The following is a 17,730-nucleotide window of genomic DNA, read 5'->3' on the forward strand; positions in this document are numbered from 1 at the left end:
TAATAGAGCATTTACTTTGTGTCAGGCAAAGTTTTAAGTTTTTTAATGTATTAATTCTTTAAGTCCCCACAACCACGTAAGGTACAATTATTGTCTTCATTTCAAAGATTAGGAGACTGAAGCACATGGATGCTTACCTGGCCCAGTGTCACATCTCTGCCATTTATCGGGGTCATGATTTGAAACTACGTAGCCTGACTCCAGAGTCTATTTAAAACTACCAGACTGTGTAGTGATCTACGTGATGTGATATTGACACTGACTGTGATATGTCATTTGCAAATGCAAAGAGGTCGAGTCTGAGAAGGCCTATTACTACCTCTTCAGTGATAGCACTTAAAAAGGTGAGGAAATGCTCAGCTCATGGGTTTGTATCCATAGCATACGATGCGAGCAGTTAACTGGAAGCTGCCCTTTTAATTTGACAATAACCAATAGTCAGACTATTCATTGTAGCCATTACTATACCCAACAAATGTGCCCGTCTCTTCTTCTTTCTTGATTGATAGAGCCCTGGTTTTGTCCAAATGGTAACATGTTTTTCTCGACCACTAAGAGAGGTACTGTAATTAAAAAGCATGATGACTCTTATTTCCCTTTTGCTGATCATTAGTTTAGGGAAGGACTTTTAATTTAGTTCTAGCCAATGAGAAGCTTCTGGAAAGTATTATGTTCCTTAATGAGAGGGAAAATGAGAGAGTGAGCTGTCCTTTCTTCTTGCCTTGAATGTAGTTATTTGAGGGGAAGACAGTTGGGGCTCAGGGCACCATTTTGGGACCACCTGGAAACAAGGCATGACACCCTACCAGTGAGCAAACAAACAAGAGAGGAAGATTTCGAGTGTCTGAGGGCATCAGGTCCCAGAACCAGCTGACTGAGGGCTTCCTGCTGTGAGCTGTTTAAGGGTCTCAGATGCTCCCGGGACTGTGAGTGCTTGAAACTCTCGGCTCCTTGCAGCCGAGAGCACCTGCAAAGCCTCATGGGGCTGGTCTCTGCTGTTTCCACCGCACGGTTTCTGCTGCCACACCCAGTAGATTCGCTCATGGTCTGTCAATAATTTCTGTCTTCCAGAGCAGCTCTCTGACCAGTTTAAATGTGTTCTTGTGTTTTTCCCATGGTAGAATCCACAGCCCTTAATCACACATCAAGAAACTTGCTTGAGGCTTTCGAGGCTTTGGTATGCTTTGTTTTCTTTTGTGCGTTTATCATTGAAAACAAATAGGACAAACTTAATTAAAAAAGATCCAAATTGCACAAAAACAAATAAACTTGGACATAAATGAAACTATAATTTCCTTCAAGATCTTTTTTTTCGGGTTTTTCAATGTAGCCTGGATCCACATGTAATAAAAATGAACGTCTAGGGAGAGCTTACCCCATGTGAGGCTCTGTTCCTGTTACCAAGCAGGTGTTAATTCATGTGACTCTCCCCAAGTTCCATTATTGGAGACAGGGGCCCTGAAGGGACAGACAGACGCCTGGGTGGGGGTCAGTGGCAGCGACAACATGAACTTGAAGAATCCAGCTCCACAATCCACCACACTGCTATCTCCCCTGTGGCGCTTAGTAAACATTTGTTCACCCGACAAGTGCATTTCATTGTCCAGAAGGTTTACGTGTTTATAATCAAATTTGACAGTATTGTTCTTTATAGGTTCTGGCCTTGGTGTTCATGTTAAGAGAGGCAATTTCAGTTCTTAAACCGATTAATTACTCAGATTGTTTATTTTAGCTTCCAGGTTTCCAAAACATACCATTTCTTCATAGCAACTTCCTGATACTTTCTCAGTGATGTAGCCAAGCATTCTTGCATACATCAGAAATTCGATTCTTTGAATTGTTTATTAACCGATATAACCAGAAGAATTTTTTCACACAAAAACACTGCTTTGACATTTCTAACAAAGTCTATCTGAAACTCACACTGTCACAGTCAGAGACAATGATCTACTGCATTTACTTTCATTTCCTGATTCTGACCCAGCCAGACCCATAGAGTAGTCAGCCGGGGCTCAGGCTCCAGTTGTAAGAATGCCACATACTGGTAATTAACAGAGAAGCCTGGTAGCATCTGCCGTCTCCCTGAAAGACTGTTGATGGACGAACAATAGCTATAAAAGACCTAACATCTTGCTGAGAATTGTTTATCATGTTTGCAATTAAAGGCCGTTTTCAAAGGACCTTTGAACAAAAGGATCGATCATTCATTCATTGTGCCACCTTCACAAGGCTGGCTGGGCAGAATGCTCCATTCACCACCTGAACCAACAACAATACTTCTTCCACTTTCTTTTTTAAGAGTCCTGTCATTTTTCCTGTAGCTTTGAAACAACTATGATTATCATATTAATTTATAGCCAGCTTTTTACAGAAAATGCACCCACTGAAGATTTCATAAATGTACCAGCAAGATACCATAATTATGAAGCACCCCAGCCATTAACTAAAACCCCACTAGTGTATGAGTTTCCTACGGTGCCATAACAAAGTGCTACAGATCGGGTGGCCTAAAACAACAGAAATGTATTCTGTCGCAGGGCTGGAAACCAGAAGTCTGATGTCGGATGGCCGCAGGACCATGCTCTCTCTAAAACCTCAGCGAGAATCTTCCTTGCCTCCTCCTAGCTTCTGGTGGTGGCCCTTGTCCTGCAGCTGCATCGCTCCCGTCTCTGCCTCTGTCACATCTGGGGTTTTCCCTCTGCCTCTGTCACATCTGGGGTTTTCCCTGTGTGGTGGTGTTCAAATTCCTCTCTTCTTAAGAGTATGGCAGTTGTATTGGACCAGGGCCCCTCTTAATGACCTTGTCTTAACTTGATGGCATCTACAAAGGCCCTGTTTCCAAATAAGGTCACATTCCCAAGCACTGGGGGTTAAGACTTTAACATATATTTTTGAGGGACACAATTCAGTCCGTAACAGGTAAGGGACATGCGGGCACACCTTAGAGATAGAATGTTTTCAGGATCCAGAAGAGTTTGCATATTCTCTGTAGCTTTATTAGCAGTTGCCATATAAAGAATAGCATGTGCACAGAACAGAAGTGGTTGGTAGTGGAAGCGTAGAAGTGTCTAAAGCTGAAGAGCAGAAGCCAGGTAGGTGAGTGCCCCACAGTTCATGCAAGGTTGTGTTATTGTGAATGTCCCCTACGCATGAGTCACGTGACACGCTGCCCTTGCTGGATTCTATGCTCACCTAACAACCTTCCAGCTTAATTTGGTCTCAGCAGGTTTTCCTCTCAGAGGGAAAGAGCAGAGGACAACTCTGTGGTTGTGTCATTATTAGTTAACACAATAGAGTTGGGGGATTCATGCTTCTGTATTTTATGAGTCAGCTTAGTGCGGCTACGTCCTGAGAGGCTGGTCAGCTGTAAGGGGCCAGCGTCAATGAGATGATTTGCAGTCTAAACACTAAAAATGCATAGCTTAGAAATGATTCTACTTGCATTGAGAGTGACCTACCATACTGAGGATTTAATTATTCTAGGAACCAGAAGCAAGTTCCCTCTGAAATACGCAGTCTTTAGGGTGCAGCACTGCAGTCTTGAATGAGTGCTGTAGGAAAATAGGCCAGTGTTCCCATGGACCGCACTCACCTCCACGGCCACCTGGTGAGTGGTTACAAAAGAGGAAGGATGAGAATAGGAGATGTGTGGACCGTTCTGGTGCCCCTGCATCATGAGGAAGCTGGCACAGCTTCCCTGCTGGGGCCCTGAGACCTCTGCCTCTGTGCTCTCCGATGTCTGTTACTTAACCCCTCCTACTCCCTCGTTTGGATTCTTTGCTGTGTGATTCTTCCCTGGCGCTCTGCCTGCTGATGACTGCATGCTCTTCCCTCTTCCAGCATCCCAGGCCCTGGATGAAGGCCCCCATCAGTGTTGCTTCTCATGTCTCTTAAGCACATGGCGGTTCTTTCCACAGGTTTAACGCCCACTGCTCTGGCTGTGGCCAATGGGGTACTTGTTCGCTGGGGCACTCACCTGACACTGAGCTGTGGCAGAAGGCTGATTATTTCTGGCCGTGGGAAGAGAACATCCCTTCTTTTACATCTCAGTGGCTCAGCACTATCTCCAGGTAGAAGGGTTCTGGGGACCTGTTCGTTCATGGTACTTGGATTCAGAAAAAGGATCCTGACAGAAAGTGGATGTCACAGGTAGAAGATTGGCTAGCTCTCTACAAGGGAATACAAAACTTGGCATTACTAACGGAAATTTGCTGTGGCTCAGAATCCAGTTGGAGAACTTGCCAAAAGACCAATGCACACCCTCGTGAATGCCAGGCGATTCATTCACTGCCAGGCCCGTTCATCTCCTTTCCCTGCCCCAGGTCAGAGGTACATCTCCTCAACAGTACCGGGTACACCCGCCGATACCTTGTTCTTTAATCTCGCTCACAGTCGACCCCACACTCCGTGGGCCATCACCCTCCTACACTCTATCTTTTACTCTAATTCTTTCGATTCAGCGAAATAACATACATTTCACTTAATAAGAAGCTCTTACCTCTCATATCTGCCTTTTAGTTTATATCTCATCCGTTTGATTAGAGTTTGAGTTCTCAGACGTTTTTGTTGTTAAATCTCGTGGTCCACTCCGGTAGGTGTTTAAACACATGCATTGCATGGATGTTACTACTTAGCTGTCAGAGCCCAATATTATTTCCAAGTTCTTCCCTGAGGCACCAGCCGGCGTTCCCCTATGGCATCTTTAGTGATCATTTGGAACGTGGCCCTGAAGTGGGAGGAGAGGGCACTGCTGTTTTAAGTCCCCTCACCTGAATACACGGTGTGCGAGCGTGCGTTTTAACCAACCTTCCCTTCTGTCAGAGAGCTAGACATCTCCCTGACCTTGGCACATTTGGTATTGTCAGACAAGTTAAGTTCCAGATCTTTTGGAAACAAGGTTATCTTTCCCAGGGCTCTGTTCAAGTTCCTCACCCTCAGCCCAGAGCTTTAAGGGTGATGGAGAAATTGGACAGTGTTCCTTTAAGGCAGGAATCAAGGAGGGGAGCCAGGTATCTACTGTGGACACAGCCTCAGGCTGCACTCGGGGCCCAATTAGCAGTGAGCTAAGCAGGGTTTATGTTTAGCTTAGCAACCGCTAGGGCGTCCCGGAGGCCCCGTCGGGGTATCTCTGCGGGCGGAGGCCCCAGTCCCCACCCTCAGCCCGCTGGCGCTGGCAGCGCCGTGGCTCTCCGGGGTCTCGCAGCACCAGGACAGAGGGTCTGCTCCGTGCAGAGGTGGCCGCCCCTGCCCCCTAGCCTCAGCGTCCAGCGGAACACCTGGGCATTGGGAGATCGGTCACCAGTGGTGCGGGGCTGAGCGCCCCCAGGCGTCCCTCTGCGTGGGGTGCGCACCAGAGACGCCCAGGGATCCGCGGAGTACCGGGTCCCCAGGACCCCCACCACCGCCTGGGGCCGCCTCCCCCGGATCCCTGCAAGCTGCAGTGGATGGAGCCCCGAAGCCCGGCTCCCCGTGGCCTTGAGGTTGCAGCAGCAGCAGCAGGGACAGCATTTCCAAGGCTGGGACATGAAGGTCACTGTGTTGGACCTTGGGTCTCTTTTTGCCAAAATCTTCAAGACCTCGATGGCGCCCCCCGGGGTTCCCTCGCCTGTTGCCTCCTCCAGCCGCACGGAAGGTGCTGTCACCTCCGTGCTGGAGGCCCCCACCCTGACCCTCCTCCCCGCTCTGGCTCCCAACTCACCCTCCACCTCGCGGGGCGCGCCAGCCGCGCTCCATCCTCGGCTCACCGCCTCCTACCCCAGGGTCTCAGTCACGAGCTGCGTAACAGAAGCAGTAGGGACCCCCTTCTCACTGCCCAGTAGCCCGAGAGCAACCAAAGTCCAGGCCCGGCCCTTGGCCCCCTCCGGTGGTGGCTGCAGCGCCGCAGGCTCCCCTGCTCACCTGGTGGCGGTGGCGCGGCCGCCCCCCGGCTCTCCTGGCGGGGTATGGACCACACTGCCGTCCATCGGCAGCAGCAGTTCAGCCTTGAGCCCCCGGAACTCCCGCCAGCCTGGCCCCGGAGACCGAGAAGCCAGCGCTTGGATGCCCCCTGGGCCTGGCCCCAAGGCCCTCTTCTTCACCCTGCCAGACATTGGTGAGGAGTGGGCCTCGGACAGCGACTCGGAGGAGGGCGGAGACACGTGAGTAGCGGCAGAGCCCAGGCCCGTCTGTCTTTCCTTGAGATCTCTGCCCCGCCTGCAATGCCCACCTGCCAGGCGCCCTTCAGAACACCCCGCTCTTTGCGAGTCCTGGGGCACCCTCCTCGCCTATTTCCTGGCTCCTCATTTTGTGCCTTTCTGTCCTTTTCAAACACGCTGTGGCAGGCTTTTACCCAGCTTTCCTTCGACACAATCCTCCGCTGTTCCTCAGCGGAGCAGGAGTGGAAATGAAGCAGGGCTCCAGGCGAGGAGGGCCGAATTTTGTCTCCTCTGGCTGAGCCTCGGCAGATCGTCGGGCAGTCTGGTTTTCTCCAGCACCTGGAAAGGAGCCTTCGCGTCCCTTTCTGGGATGCAGAGTACGGTGGAGGTGCAGGGTAACCGAGCTCGTAGGTGGGCAGTGCGATTTTAAGAAATGGTGCCTTCCTACTTTTCAAGGATCAGCCCCAATTCTTATCCTCAGTGGGGCGGGTTTTCTTTGTGCAACGTCTAGTTAATTTGCATATATATAACATCATCGGACACCCATGGCATTCCTAATGCTCCGGACACATCTGATGCACACCATGGAGTTATTGCCAAGTGCCTGGAGGTGTTCTGGAAACACTGACCATTTTTCCACTAAAAATTAGACAACATTTCCCTCAATGCACTCTCTCTCTCTCTCTCTCTCTCTCACACACACACACACACAGCCTTTCACTGCCCTGAACAGTGTTGAAAACATTCTTCTTATAAAGTGTGCATTTTAGAATGGAGGTGAATTTTGTTTTTTTTTAACGAGCAGTTAAGTGGGTGCAAACATGTTTGGCCTTCTGAATCTTACGAAAGAATAGTAAAGTGCTTAAAGGCAGACCAGAATGCGGATTTCCTGAACGCAGATTTTGCCTTATAACCTAGTGAAGAAGAATAGTCAGGCCTGCTGGTACAGAAGCTACCCTTCCCAACCCCTGTCCCACCAAAAATAAATTAATGGGAGAACTTTTGCATTTAGAAGGATTCTAATCTGTTCACAATTTAAATAATTACATTTTTACAAAACTGCCTGACATTCATCCCAGCGCTAAAGTAAGCAGTTAAATAAGTTGTTTCTTTTCATTTAAAATGTTGCAGTATGAAATGCATGGATCAACCGGTGTTTTGTTCTTCAGGAAAATCAGTGGCATGTGGATAAGTGGCTAGGATATGTACGCATAAGGAATTAGACCTTTGTTATCGGCTACGCCTCCTTAACATTCATACAATTAATGTTTTATGAGCAAACAGATCCACACAGTGACCTTAAACTCTAGGCTTTTGCTTTTTACAAACAGGCCCCGATACACGTTGGCGTGGCCAGTAAAACAACTGGTGTCGTTTTCTATTCTTGAGCATCTTAGCCCGTGTCTCATTGTCCGCACCTTTTTAATAGATACTTTGTGTATACCATTGCATTGCTGGCAGAAGTGACTACTTTGCATTAGCAAATAAATTGATTTAACTAAAAGTGCAGATGTTGAGTTCTAGATAATTGCTATGAGAAAGAATATGCACAGATCTATGCATTCAGAGATCTTGCTGGCAATGAATTTGTACTCTCTGCAGGACATCAGACAGCCCTGTCAGCACACCAGTGGTTTGTTTTCTTTTAAATTTACATGAACAAATAGCCTCCTTCCTTCTTTAATGATAACGTTTACAACGGGGAAGGGAAGAAAATATGGAGGTGATTTTTCCTTTAGTGCGACAGGCCTCTTGCATCTTGAACTATATTTCTTCCCTCTTGGGTGTCTGGGCTGGCTATTTGTAACATTGACTACACAAACATCATTCATCAATCAATTTAAATCATACAACTGCCAGCTCACCTGCCAGTCTAAAACCCAGAGGCATGGAGCGGGGGCGGGGGGGGGGGGGCGCGTAAAGTAGGGGTAGGAGCATGACACCTCCGACTTTATTCTTTTGTCTCAAGGTTGCTTTGGCTATTTGTGGTCTTCTGTGCTTCCATATAAACTTGAGGGTTATGGATGAACCTAGGGGTATTATGCTAAGTGAAGTAAGTCAGAGAAAGACAAATACTGTATGGTTTTACTTATGCATGGCATGTAAAAAAAAAGTGAACAGACAAAACAAAGCAAAAACAGACTCATAGAAACAGAGAACAAACGGTTGCCAGAGGGAGAGATGGGGGGTGGGGGAGAAAGGGAATACAGTCAATAATATCGCGATAAGCTTGCGGGGCGACAGATGGTCACTAGAATTTAGAGGGGAGATCCACATTGTAAGGTTTAACAGGGGTGCCCAGACTTTTGGCATCTCTGGGCCACACAGGAAGAAGAAGAGTTGTCTTGGGCCACACATCAAATACATTGTGACACGTAATCACAAAAAATACCTCATAATGTTTTAAGTAAATTTGCAATTTTGTGTTGGGACACATTCATAGCCACCTCGGGCCTCGGGTGGGACACCCCTGGTTTAAAATGTCAAATCACTATGTTGTACTCCTGAAAGTAATATAACTAATACAGGATACCAACTATACTTAAATGAAAAACAAAATAGGAGTAGGAAGAAAAAAGAGTAGGTAAAAGGGATGTGGATACAAGTAAACAAATGTAGACAAATCCCTGAGAAACATTACCCACACTCAGCTGCAAAAGAAGACCCTCATTCCTATTTCATGCATGAGTGAAGAAAGCCCATGCGTTTTACATTTGACCTGATTATGATATACTTGGCCTTTTTTAGAACTAAAAATAGTGAAATTAATTTGGGGGAAGTATGAAAATGTTCAATTCAATCTTTTTTTTTTTCTTTGTCTCTAAGGTGCTCTAATAGCAGCGTGGGTTTTGATCTCTGACCCATGGGTTGGATAAAGGAATGGCCCTGGCAAAGGGTTTGCCCCACCTTTCCACAGGGCCCACCGGCTGCTGCACCTAAACCAGAGTTAGAGGGTGCTGGGCTCCCTTCTTTAACTCCCTCTCCCACGCCCTGACACGTGATCCAGGGCTTTCACCTTCACCTTCACCTTCACCTGCCTGTGCATCGCATTTATACTTTATACCTGGTCGACATTGACTTTCCCGTCTCATCCATCCCTGTTTGCTACCTCTGCTTGCACTTCTGGTTTGAACTAGACAATTAGCATCTTGCAGAAGGTTTTATTCTCTGTTTGTTCTGGAAATTGAAGAATTTCTAACAGTAGATAAGGTTGGTTGGTAGATAGAAATTGCTCTGTGAAAATGTTGGTAGATGGTAAACTTCATGTGGTCAGGAAGTATTACTTACATCTTTTGTAAGTTATTGCTGGGGTCATATAATCATTGCTACTTTGAGTGATTGAGTAATGTTGTTAAAGTCACGTAGATGTAGAAATACTGCAGTAGCAGCCTGCAGGGCTTGTTTACTTGGCTGGCGATACAGCGAATGCAGAGTCTTGTCTCTCGATTCATTCTTTACCGGGGCAGCCTAAATTGGGAGCGATGCCTATGGACCCAGGATTCACAGGAGCTGGATTCCAGTCTCAAACCATTTGCTAGATTGTAGTTTTAGGCAAGTTATTGAGTTTTGCAAAGTGTAGAATTTCCCCCATGATAAAATGGAAATGATAATAATACTTCTCTCATGGAGATATTCCAAAACTTAATTGAAATAATATTTTCAGTGCCTAACACATAGAGAAATGCTGATAAAATGTTTTCTGTGATTATTATATACTTCTCAGCACAGAAATGAAATTTGAGAGTGTGTTTCATTTTTAAAAATGCACACATTGCAGGTGAAGAAAAGAGTGACAAAAATAATTATTTACATTCATCATGTGACTACAATACACAGCATCTTTGAGTTCAGTTATTTGGGAGGACAAATGACAGGACGCTGCAACCTTCCATGGTGTTCCCTGCACAAGTCACCGTAGATAAAGCTTGCTTTAATTAGCATTGCCACTGATCGGGGCGTAACACCTAGAAGAAATGTGCTTGCCACCCTGGGAGCGAACGGTTAATTTTCAGAGACAAGGCAGAATCATCGATGGCGTCACAAATCATGCACGACTCCTGCTTCCTGTAGCTCTTGCCCATTTCTACCTGGTGGTCCTGTGACTTATATAACACTTCCATCCATTTGAGCCTATAAGCTCTTTGTCAGCCTGGCAGCAGTTACGGCAACACATGCCCAGAAAAGGTATTTAATAACAGTGAAGGAAAATCTCTTCTTTTTCATATAAGCCAGTTTTATGGGTCCCTAATCTCCTGAAAATGTAGAGGCGATTTAAATCTTTCTTGGAGAATAACTGTTGTCTTGGGCCTTGTGGTTCCATTGTCTTGGAGTCTTCCCAAAGTTGGTAACGCCTTTTGCTGGGACTTTGTGTTTGCACAGTTTGTGTTTGTGGGCATTTTCCCATCTTTATCTTGGGCATCAGCATCAGCCTGGGACCCGGACATTTGGGGGTGGGGAAGAGCTCGCTTGTTCTCTGATAACCTCTGTCCTTGCTGGGCTGGACCCACTGAAATGTCCATAATAATCTCTTCCCGTCCTCCTGGTATATAGCCCCCGTCTCACACACCATCCACAGGCCCTGGAATCAGGGGTCTCGCTCCTTTTGGTCTGTGGTTCAGGCAGGAGCCCTGGGATCAGTCTGCTGCTCTCGTAACAACCTGATCACTCACAGGACTTCAGGCAGTTTGCCAATCCACACCGCTCAGCCTTCCTTTTCCCTCTGGGATCCTATCACCTTACCCACGCTCTGGGAGGGTCAGCGCCCAGGTTCCTCACAGTCCCATCTTAGGCCAGCCTCCACCTCAGTCTCCTGCTCACCCAAGGTCCTCTGTGCCTCTGGCCCACAGGGTCCTAGAGCTCATGCTGTGGGAACTGCCCAGAGCTGAATGCCCAGGGGAATGAGAAAAGATGTTGCTTTCTGCAGGAGGCCTGTTACTGGGCAATGGTGCAGATCAAGTCAACTCCTGGCCGTCCCACAGGGCACAGTGTCCCTGATGGGCTGGTTTGGTTTGTAGTGTGCTCCCCACCCCACTCCCCCAAGTCACACATCGCTGTTCCCTAACATTGCTGAGACTTCCTTTCCCAGAGGCACATCTGAGCCCAGAACATCTCCCTATTCCAGGGAATCCAGTTCCCTTCTGAAGGTTGGAGAGAACCCCCTACATATCTGTTTCCTCCTGAATCTTTGTCTTTGTTAAAAATTCATACCAATCTTGTAAGCTTAGGCTTCAAAAACATAAGGGGGAAAAACCTATTGCATTCTCTGTCTTCTGAAGCAGTAAGCAGGGGGAAAAAAGCCTCGGATTACTCAGTGCGGGAAGGGAGAAAGGACGATGGAAACACTGGGGAAACATGTCAGTTAGCATTTAGAAATAGTCTACCACGCATCTTTCACGTGCAGAGAGTACTCTTTTTCCCTCACCAGTGCAGCGTAGATGTTTGTTTCATTGGCGGACAGCCAGATCTCTTTGGATATGAAAATCTTACAATCCAAGGCAACAATGTTGCTTTGTAGCAAAAAAATTCCTGAACATTTTATGGTCTTAGGAATAGTAGGTATCAATATAATATCAACATATATTGAGTAGGACATAATTCATTAAATGCTATGTGCTTTTCATTAAATAAATGGATAAATACTATTCATTAAATATGTATTGAAAAATTCAAAGTTGCCTGTTTAGTTCTGAGAGGACGATATGGTCAATGAAGACACCCTATTTAAGAAAACATAGAAATTAAGTGAAGCCTTTGAACTGATTTAATGTCTAGTTATGAACTTGGTAAAACGTTGATGGTCTTTGGCAATGACAAGAAGACAGCCAAGTAAGACTTCCCTACTGGCGTTTAATAAACAGACTATTATGGCTAGGCTGAACTAAGGTGTTCCCCTCCTATGCACATGTACTCATATATTCCTCTCAGGGTCGTCGTCATCCTAAGCTTATTACAATGCTAGTAACGAGGACAAAGCCAAATCCCACCCTAGGAGCTCACAATTTACATCTGACCTTTGATACTAATAATATTCTTTCAGAAAATGTCACCAGATGCATGTAAGATTAAATCAGGGATTTATTTTAAAACTGAACATTTAATGCAAATTCCTGACAGTAAACACTGAAGTATTAGAAGCCATTCATGTGTTGAAATAAGGGTCTAATAAAAAAAAATGAACCCTTCCCCTAAAAATCAGTAAGCTCATTGCCAAATTAACGCATAAAAATAATTCCTAGGGAACTTTCACTCTAGTATAGGAAGTATACTTTAAAGAAGCAGAGGATAGTAGTTTCTAGAAAAGGCCTACCTCAGTCAGACTGTGGTTCTACTTTCTCGATTTGACATTTTTGTCCTTGTGTTTCACTGACTGACGAGAGCATCGCTCAGCTGTGCGCTGTTGCACAAATCTGAGGTCCTTAGCATTTAAATAAGGGCTGGTGTTTCCACATCTACGAGTTACCAGGCCACACGCATCTAAAGGCGTTATTAGGAGTCCCCTAAACAAACCTACGAGGTAAGAATGTTATTGTCATTCCACAGATGGAGGGGTCGAGGCTCAGAAAGGAAGGAATTTGTCGGATTTCACATGGCTCATGTGTGGAAAATGTGAGAATCAAATCCAGGCAGTCAATGTGTATCATCCGCAATATGTGTAACCGAGTGTTTCGTTGTTTCTTTTTAAACAAATTATCTAAGATGGTAACAAAAGTTAAAATCTACTTCTAAGGTAGTTGGGTTTTTTTTCCTGTAACAAACCTACTCTAAGAAATTATACTCTTTCCAATAAAAATAAATTTCAAAAAATAAAAATCATGTTAATAAATAACCTAAAAGTAACTTCCTTAGAATACTATTCCTATTAATACTGATAAGACCAAATTTAAAGCTTTGCTTTATCCATTTTGAAGTACAGATAACAAATGCCCTTTGGCATTCAGCTTCTTTAAAATAAAACATTAGTTTTGCCAACTTTAGTTTATTGTATACATGAATTATAAATCATTTTGTGTATATTTCATAGCAGATCAAGTATCTTACTCATTCTAGTAAGGCAGTAATGAGTGAACTGGTCTTCCTAGCATAAATGGAGCAGGACTTAGACACGGCGCTTGCAGGGGGAAGGAACGTACCTACACATTAGTATTTTCTTAATTAGATGTTTCCCTTCTCTTCTAGAGATGCCTTAGAATTAAATATTGACAACTGTAATCTGTGCCAGGTCCTTATATGTATGTTCACCTGATGAGTACATTTCTTTCACATAACATTTAACAATTTGTATCTTTCTTGCTTGTTGATTTTTAACATGAATGCTATGGTTTGGATGATCTAAGAAAAATCTAATGAGATTTGTTTTAAAGATTCACTGAAGTGACAATTTTTAAATAATCATTAACTTCAATTCCTAACAATGAGATGGCAAAGAATTATGTGATGGCAAATATGTAAGTGACAATCACTTTGCTTTTGTTATGAAACCTCTTCATGCAAAGCAGTGACGGTAGCTGAACTTGCTCAGCATAAATTCCATTTTCACAGTTTGTGGTCCGAACTAGTGAGCTAACATTTTAAAACACTTTGAGTTGAGCATCGTGTGTGTGCACCCACACATATTCCATGTCCACTTCTAGCCCACATACCTGTACCTGCTGGAAACCTGTTTTTGTCTCAGGCTGAGGGGACATATATTTTACTAAAGATTTGCTTGGGAGGTGAATGGTGATTAACATACACATGGTGCAATACTTCACCACAAAGTTTTCCTTAGTTCTATTTCCACCAATGGCAGACTGGATAGCTTGAGACCAACCACCACCTGAGTGTAACTAAGAAAGCAAGACAATAAACAGAAACCACACAGGAGTTAGGAGGAGATGGGAAAATGCCAGTCTACCGCAGACTCAGCCCCAGAGTTAAATCTTCTCAATCCCTGATTGCATTAGGGTGGTTTAGGTGGCTAGATTCCCTGCCCTGTCTCCTGTAGAGGCAAATGTCATCCCCTCTGAACGTAAGCTGTAAGCAACAACTTTATATTTTCATCAAAGACAGTTTAAGTGCAAGAATACAGCAATGTTGACTATAAATGTATGGATGTAAATTTTAGTGAAAACAATGCCGGTGTAGCTTTTATAATAGCAGACCTAGTAAATTTTTTAACCCATCATATGGAACTGAGACTTATAACAGTGATCTAGCAATTATTACAAAGTCTTCCTATGCTCTACTAATTAAAAGAATAATTGAAATCAAATGTTAAAAAGCACTTTTGGGGGGAGGGGATTTGCCTATATTGATGTTGCAGTTTGGGAAATTGAACTCTTTATAGAATATATTTAGGAGGATGTTTTCACTTTGAAAGCCTGATGAATTCTTTATTAAAACAGTATGGAGTTTCCTCAAAAAAACTAAAAATGGAATTGCCTTTTGACCCAGCAATCCCACTGCGGGGAATACGTCCTAAGAATCCCGAAAGACCGATCAGGAGGAATATATGCCCCCCTGTGTTCATAGCAGCATTATTTACAATAGCCAAGATCTGGAACTGGGTCAAGTGCCCATTAGCACATGAGCGGGTCAGAAAGCTGTGGTACATTTACATTTTGATTTCTAGGTGGCTGTACCAAAGGGAATCTTACCTTCTGTGATAGAATGAATGGACTTGGAGATTATTACGTGAAGTGGAACAAGCCGGTCAGAAAAAGACAAATACCACATGATCTCACTCATGTATGGAATCTAGTGAACAAAATAAACTGATGAGCAAAATAGAAATAGAGGCATCAACACATGGAACAGACTGGCAGTTGTTAGAGGAGAGTGGTGGGGGGACTGGATAAAGGGATTAGCCAAGAAACACAGGTGCGTAACACATAGACTCAGGCAGCAGTGTGGTGCCGGCCAGAGGGGGAGGGAGGTGGGACTGGGTAGAGGCGGGCAAAGGGGGGGAGCAGGGATAAGGCAATATCTGTGATATTTAAACAACAATTTAAAAAATAAAATAAAAATATTCATAAACCAGTTTTTGGAGTGTTTGTTCTTTCACTGTATCATAGAGTAAATGCTTAAAAGAAAGAAAAATATTAGATGTTAATGAATGTTATTGAACACATTTCTCCAATGTATAATATTGAAACATAAAATTTCTGCTTCTCTGGCTCAACACAGTATACTTCTAGTAGCTTCATATGATCTCACCTAATAATTATTGTCCTTGATAGATTTCAGCACTCACTTTGAAGATTACTTAGGACTATAGGTCTAATATGTTTTCCTTCTGCTGTCTCTTTTTGGATACAGCATTCCTCTAAATTTTAAAATGATTTTTTATTTTTTGCTAAATAAGGTGAGCTTTAGCTTCTTGGTATTATACACAGGGGGCTTTCGAAGGGGTCGCCCCGCACAGAGGTGTGGAGTTAGCTTCGTCATGAACGACCTAGGCTGGAACGTGGCTCTGCCACACCAACAACTTACCTGTGCCTCAGTTTACGAATCTGCAGAATGCCACTAAGAGTATTCCCCCTTCAAAGAATTATCGCGAAGCTTAAATACACTGACATGTGTATCAAGTATTTAAAACAGCCTGGGGTGTGGCAAGTATTAAAGAAATGCTTCTGAACATTGTGATAGAACACATTTGCTCTATTTATAACAGATGTCCATTGAAGATCTTACGAAACAGGAACTTAAACAGAAGTCTGCAAATTAGGTCTGAGATGAATCTTCAAAAGGGGAAGCTTTTAAAGTCAGACTGGGCAAATCTAGAGAAAACTGTTTATCCTTGGTAATTCACTTAATGTTGCTTTTCTGTACCAAAAGAAAAAAAATCCACCTTCAGGTTGTGAGGTTGAGAAGTGAGGGTGGTAGGCGGACCCCATCCGCCTGCCGGAGTGAAAATGCTCCTTGGAGGTGCGCGGGCATCAGGACACTTTCTGTTGGCTCTGCGCGCTACACAGTGCTCGCTGCAAAAGTGATTTCTGATCTAAACAGGGTTGTGCATCTGCACTGGAGTGAACGTTCACTACATCCTAAGTTTTGCAAAAAACCCTGTATGTTAAAATCCGTCTGGCATGTTAGTCGGAGTGGCAAAAGGTGGAAAAGAGTACCATCTAGTGGCTCTTTGGCAGTAATGCATTGAAATGTGTTAATCCAAAGTGAGACAAGTACTTAGCTGTTTAGCTTTACATAAGATATTCTCAGAAAAAAAATTTATGTAAAGCAAATTTCTGTTATTATTTGTAAGATATAACTATTGGAATTTCTTATAATCATTCAACAATAACATCCTTATAAATTTTACCTCCTAGGTAATACTTTTTAAAGGTTTATGTTAAATAACATATTATCTCTATATTTTTCTATGATTTCATATAAGCTGTGAACTTCATACTTTGCATAGCACTTTCTAAGATTACTATACTAATCACATGAAAATAACTACATGTGATAATGTTTTATTGGTCTTCTTGGAAAGTAGTTACTAACTTGTAAAATATATTTAAATGTGTAGGGGAATTTAATGCATTTTGAAATAGGTTTTTTATTTTATAAAAGTTATAAATTTACAGGAAAGTTGCTTGCTTTATTATGAACTAACTTAGTTATTCCAGTGTATTAGGGTTCTCCAGAGAACTAGAACCAATAGGGTATATCTATGTCCATAGCTTTATCTATAGCAACATCTTTATCCCTACTTGTAGGTTTACATATGCAGAGAGAAATGGGTAGATAGGTAGATAAGGATAGATTTGTTTTAAGAAATTAGCTTGCATGATTGCAGACTTGGTAATTCTAAAATCTGCGGTAATTTAAAATATCTCAATAAGGTTGTATACTGACTACATGTTGAAATGATAATATTTTAGAAGCATTGGATTAAATAAAATACATTTCTGAGGAAAGATCAGTGTGGTGACTAATGGAGTGAACTCTGATAAGAGCCAAAGGAAAGCCCAAACCACGTAGAGGAGAATGGTGGTGGAGTGGTGGAGGTTGCCAGCGTGGACAGGAGGACCCGGACTGTGGTTGCTCCCCTCCCGACCTTCTCTGCGAGGCAGCAGGCTGACGGCAGCTCAGCTGCAAACCTGGACCAGGTCGAACTCATGAGTTGGACTCAGAGGGTGGAAGCAAGAGCCCAGAAGGCAGAGCCAAAAGCTCAGAAGAAGCTAAAGAGCAGAAGTGGATCCTAACCAAGACAACTGGAGCCTGTTTGGATTCCAAAGAGCCTGTGGTTTCTTCTCACCTTAGGGTTGTCACTTGCAGGAGATTCCAAACAAAGAAGCAGGGTTTTTCACTACTAAATGGAGCAGGCAGGTTTGCCTCTTAGGTGCAAGGTGCTGAGGAGGAACGGGCACACTTCTTTGTAGCTGTGCGGATCTCAAAGGAGAAAGGCTTTGGAGGGCAGGCCGGAAAGTGCGCCAGCATCCCTTTGATTAGTTGCAATTATTAAAAATCTTTTAACGGGCACTGGCTGGTGTGGCTCAGGGGATTGAGCGCCTGCCTGCGAACCTAAGGGTTGCTGGTTTGATTCCCATTCAGGACACATGCTTGGGTTGTGGGCCAGGTCCCCAGTAGGGGGCGCATGAGAAGCAACCACACA

At 44.0% G+C, this 17,730-nt stretch overlaps 1 protein-coding gene and 1 long non-coding RNA gene across 2 annotated transcripts in view; one reads left to right on the forward strand and one right to left on the reverse strand.

The window, feature by feature from the left end:
* Positions 1-552: 552 nt before the first annotated feature.
* On the reverse strand, positions 553-5,024 carry LOC139440511 (uncharacterized). The gene is made up of 2 exons (XR_011650740.1): positions 4,499-5,024; positions 553-4,169 (listed from the first exon to the last, which is right to left on the reverse strand). It is a non-coding gene; the product is annotated as an uncharacterized lncRNA (long non-coding RNA).
* A 176-nt stretch (positions 5,025-5,200) lies between these two features.
* Positions 5,201-17,730, forward strand: part of FAM149A (family with sequence similarity 149 member A) — a 39,428-nt gene continuing 26,898 nt past the window's right edge. Inside the window, exon 1 of the mRNA XM_024562709.4 lies at positions 5,201-6,137. Within this exon, the coding sequence (XP_024418477.2) occupies positions 5,524-6,137 (614 nt within the window). The 5' untranslated portion in view covers positions 5,201-5,523. The remainder of the gene's footprint in view (positions 6,138-17,730) is intronic.

Source organism: Desmodus rotundus, chromosome 13, assembly GCF_022682495.2.
Source record: "Desmodus rotundus isolate HL8 chromosome 13, HLdesRot8A.1, whole genome shotgun sequence".
NCBI classification, from domain to species: Eukaryota; Metazoa; Chordata; class Mammalia; order Chiroptera; family Phyllostomidae; genus Desmodus; species Desmodus rotundus.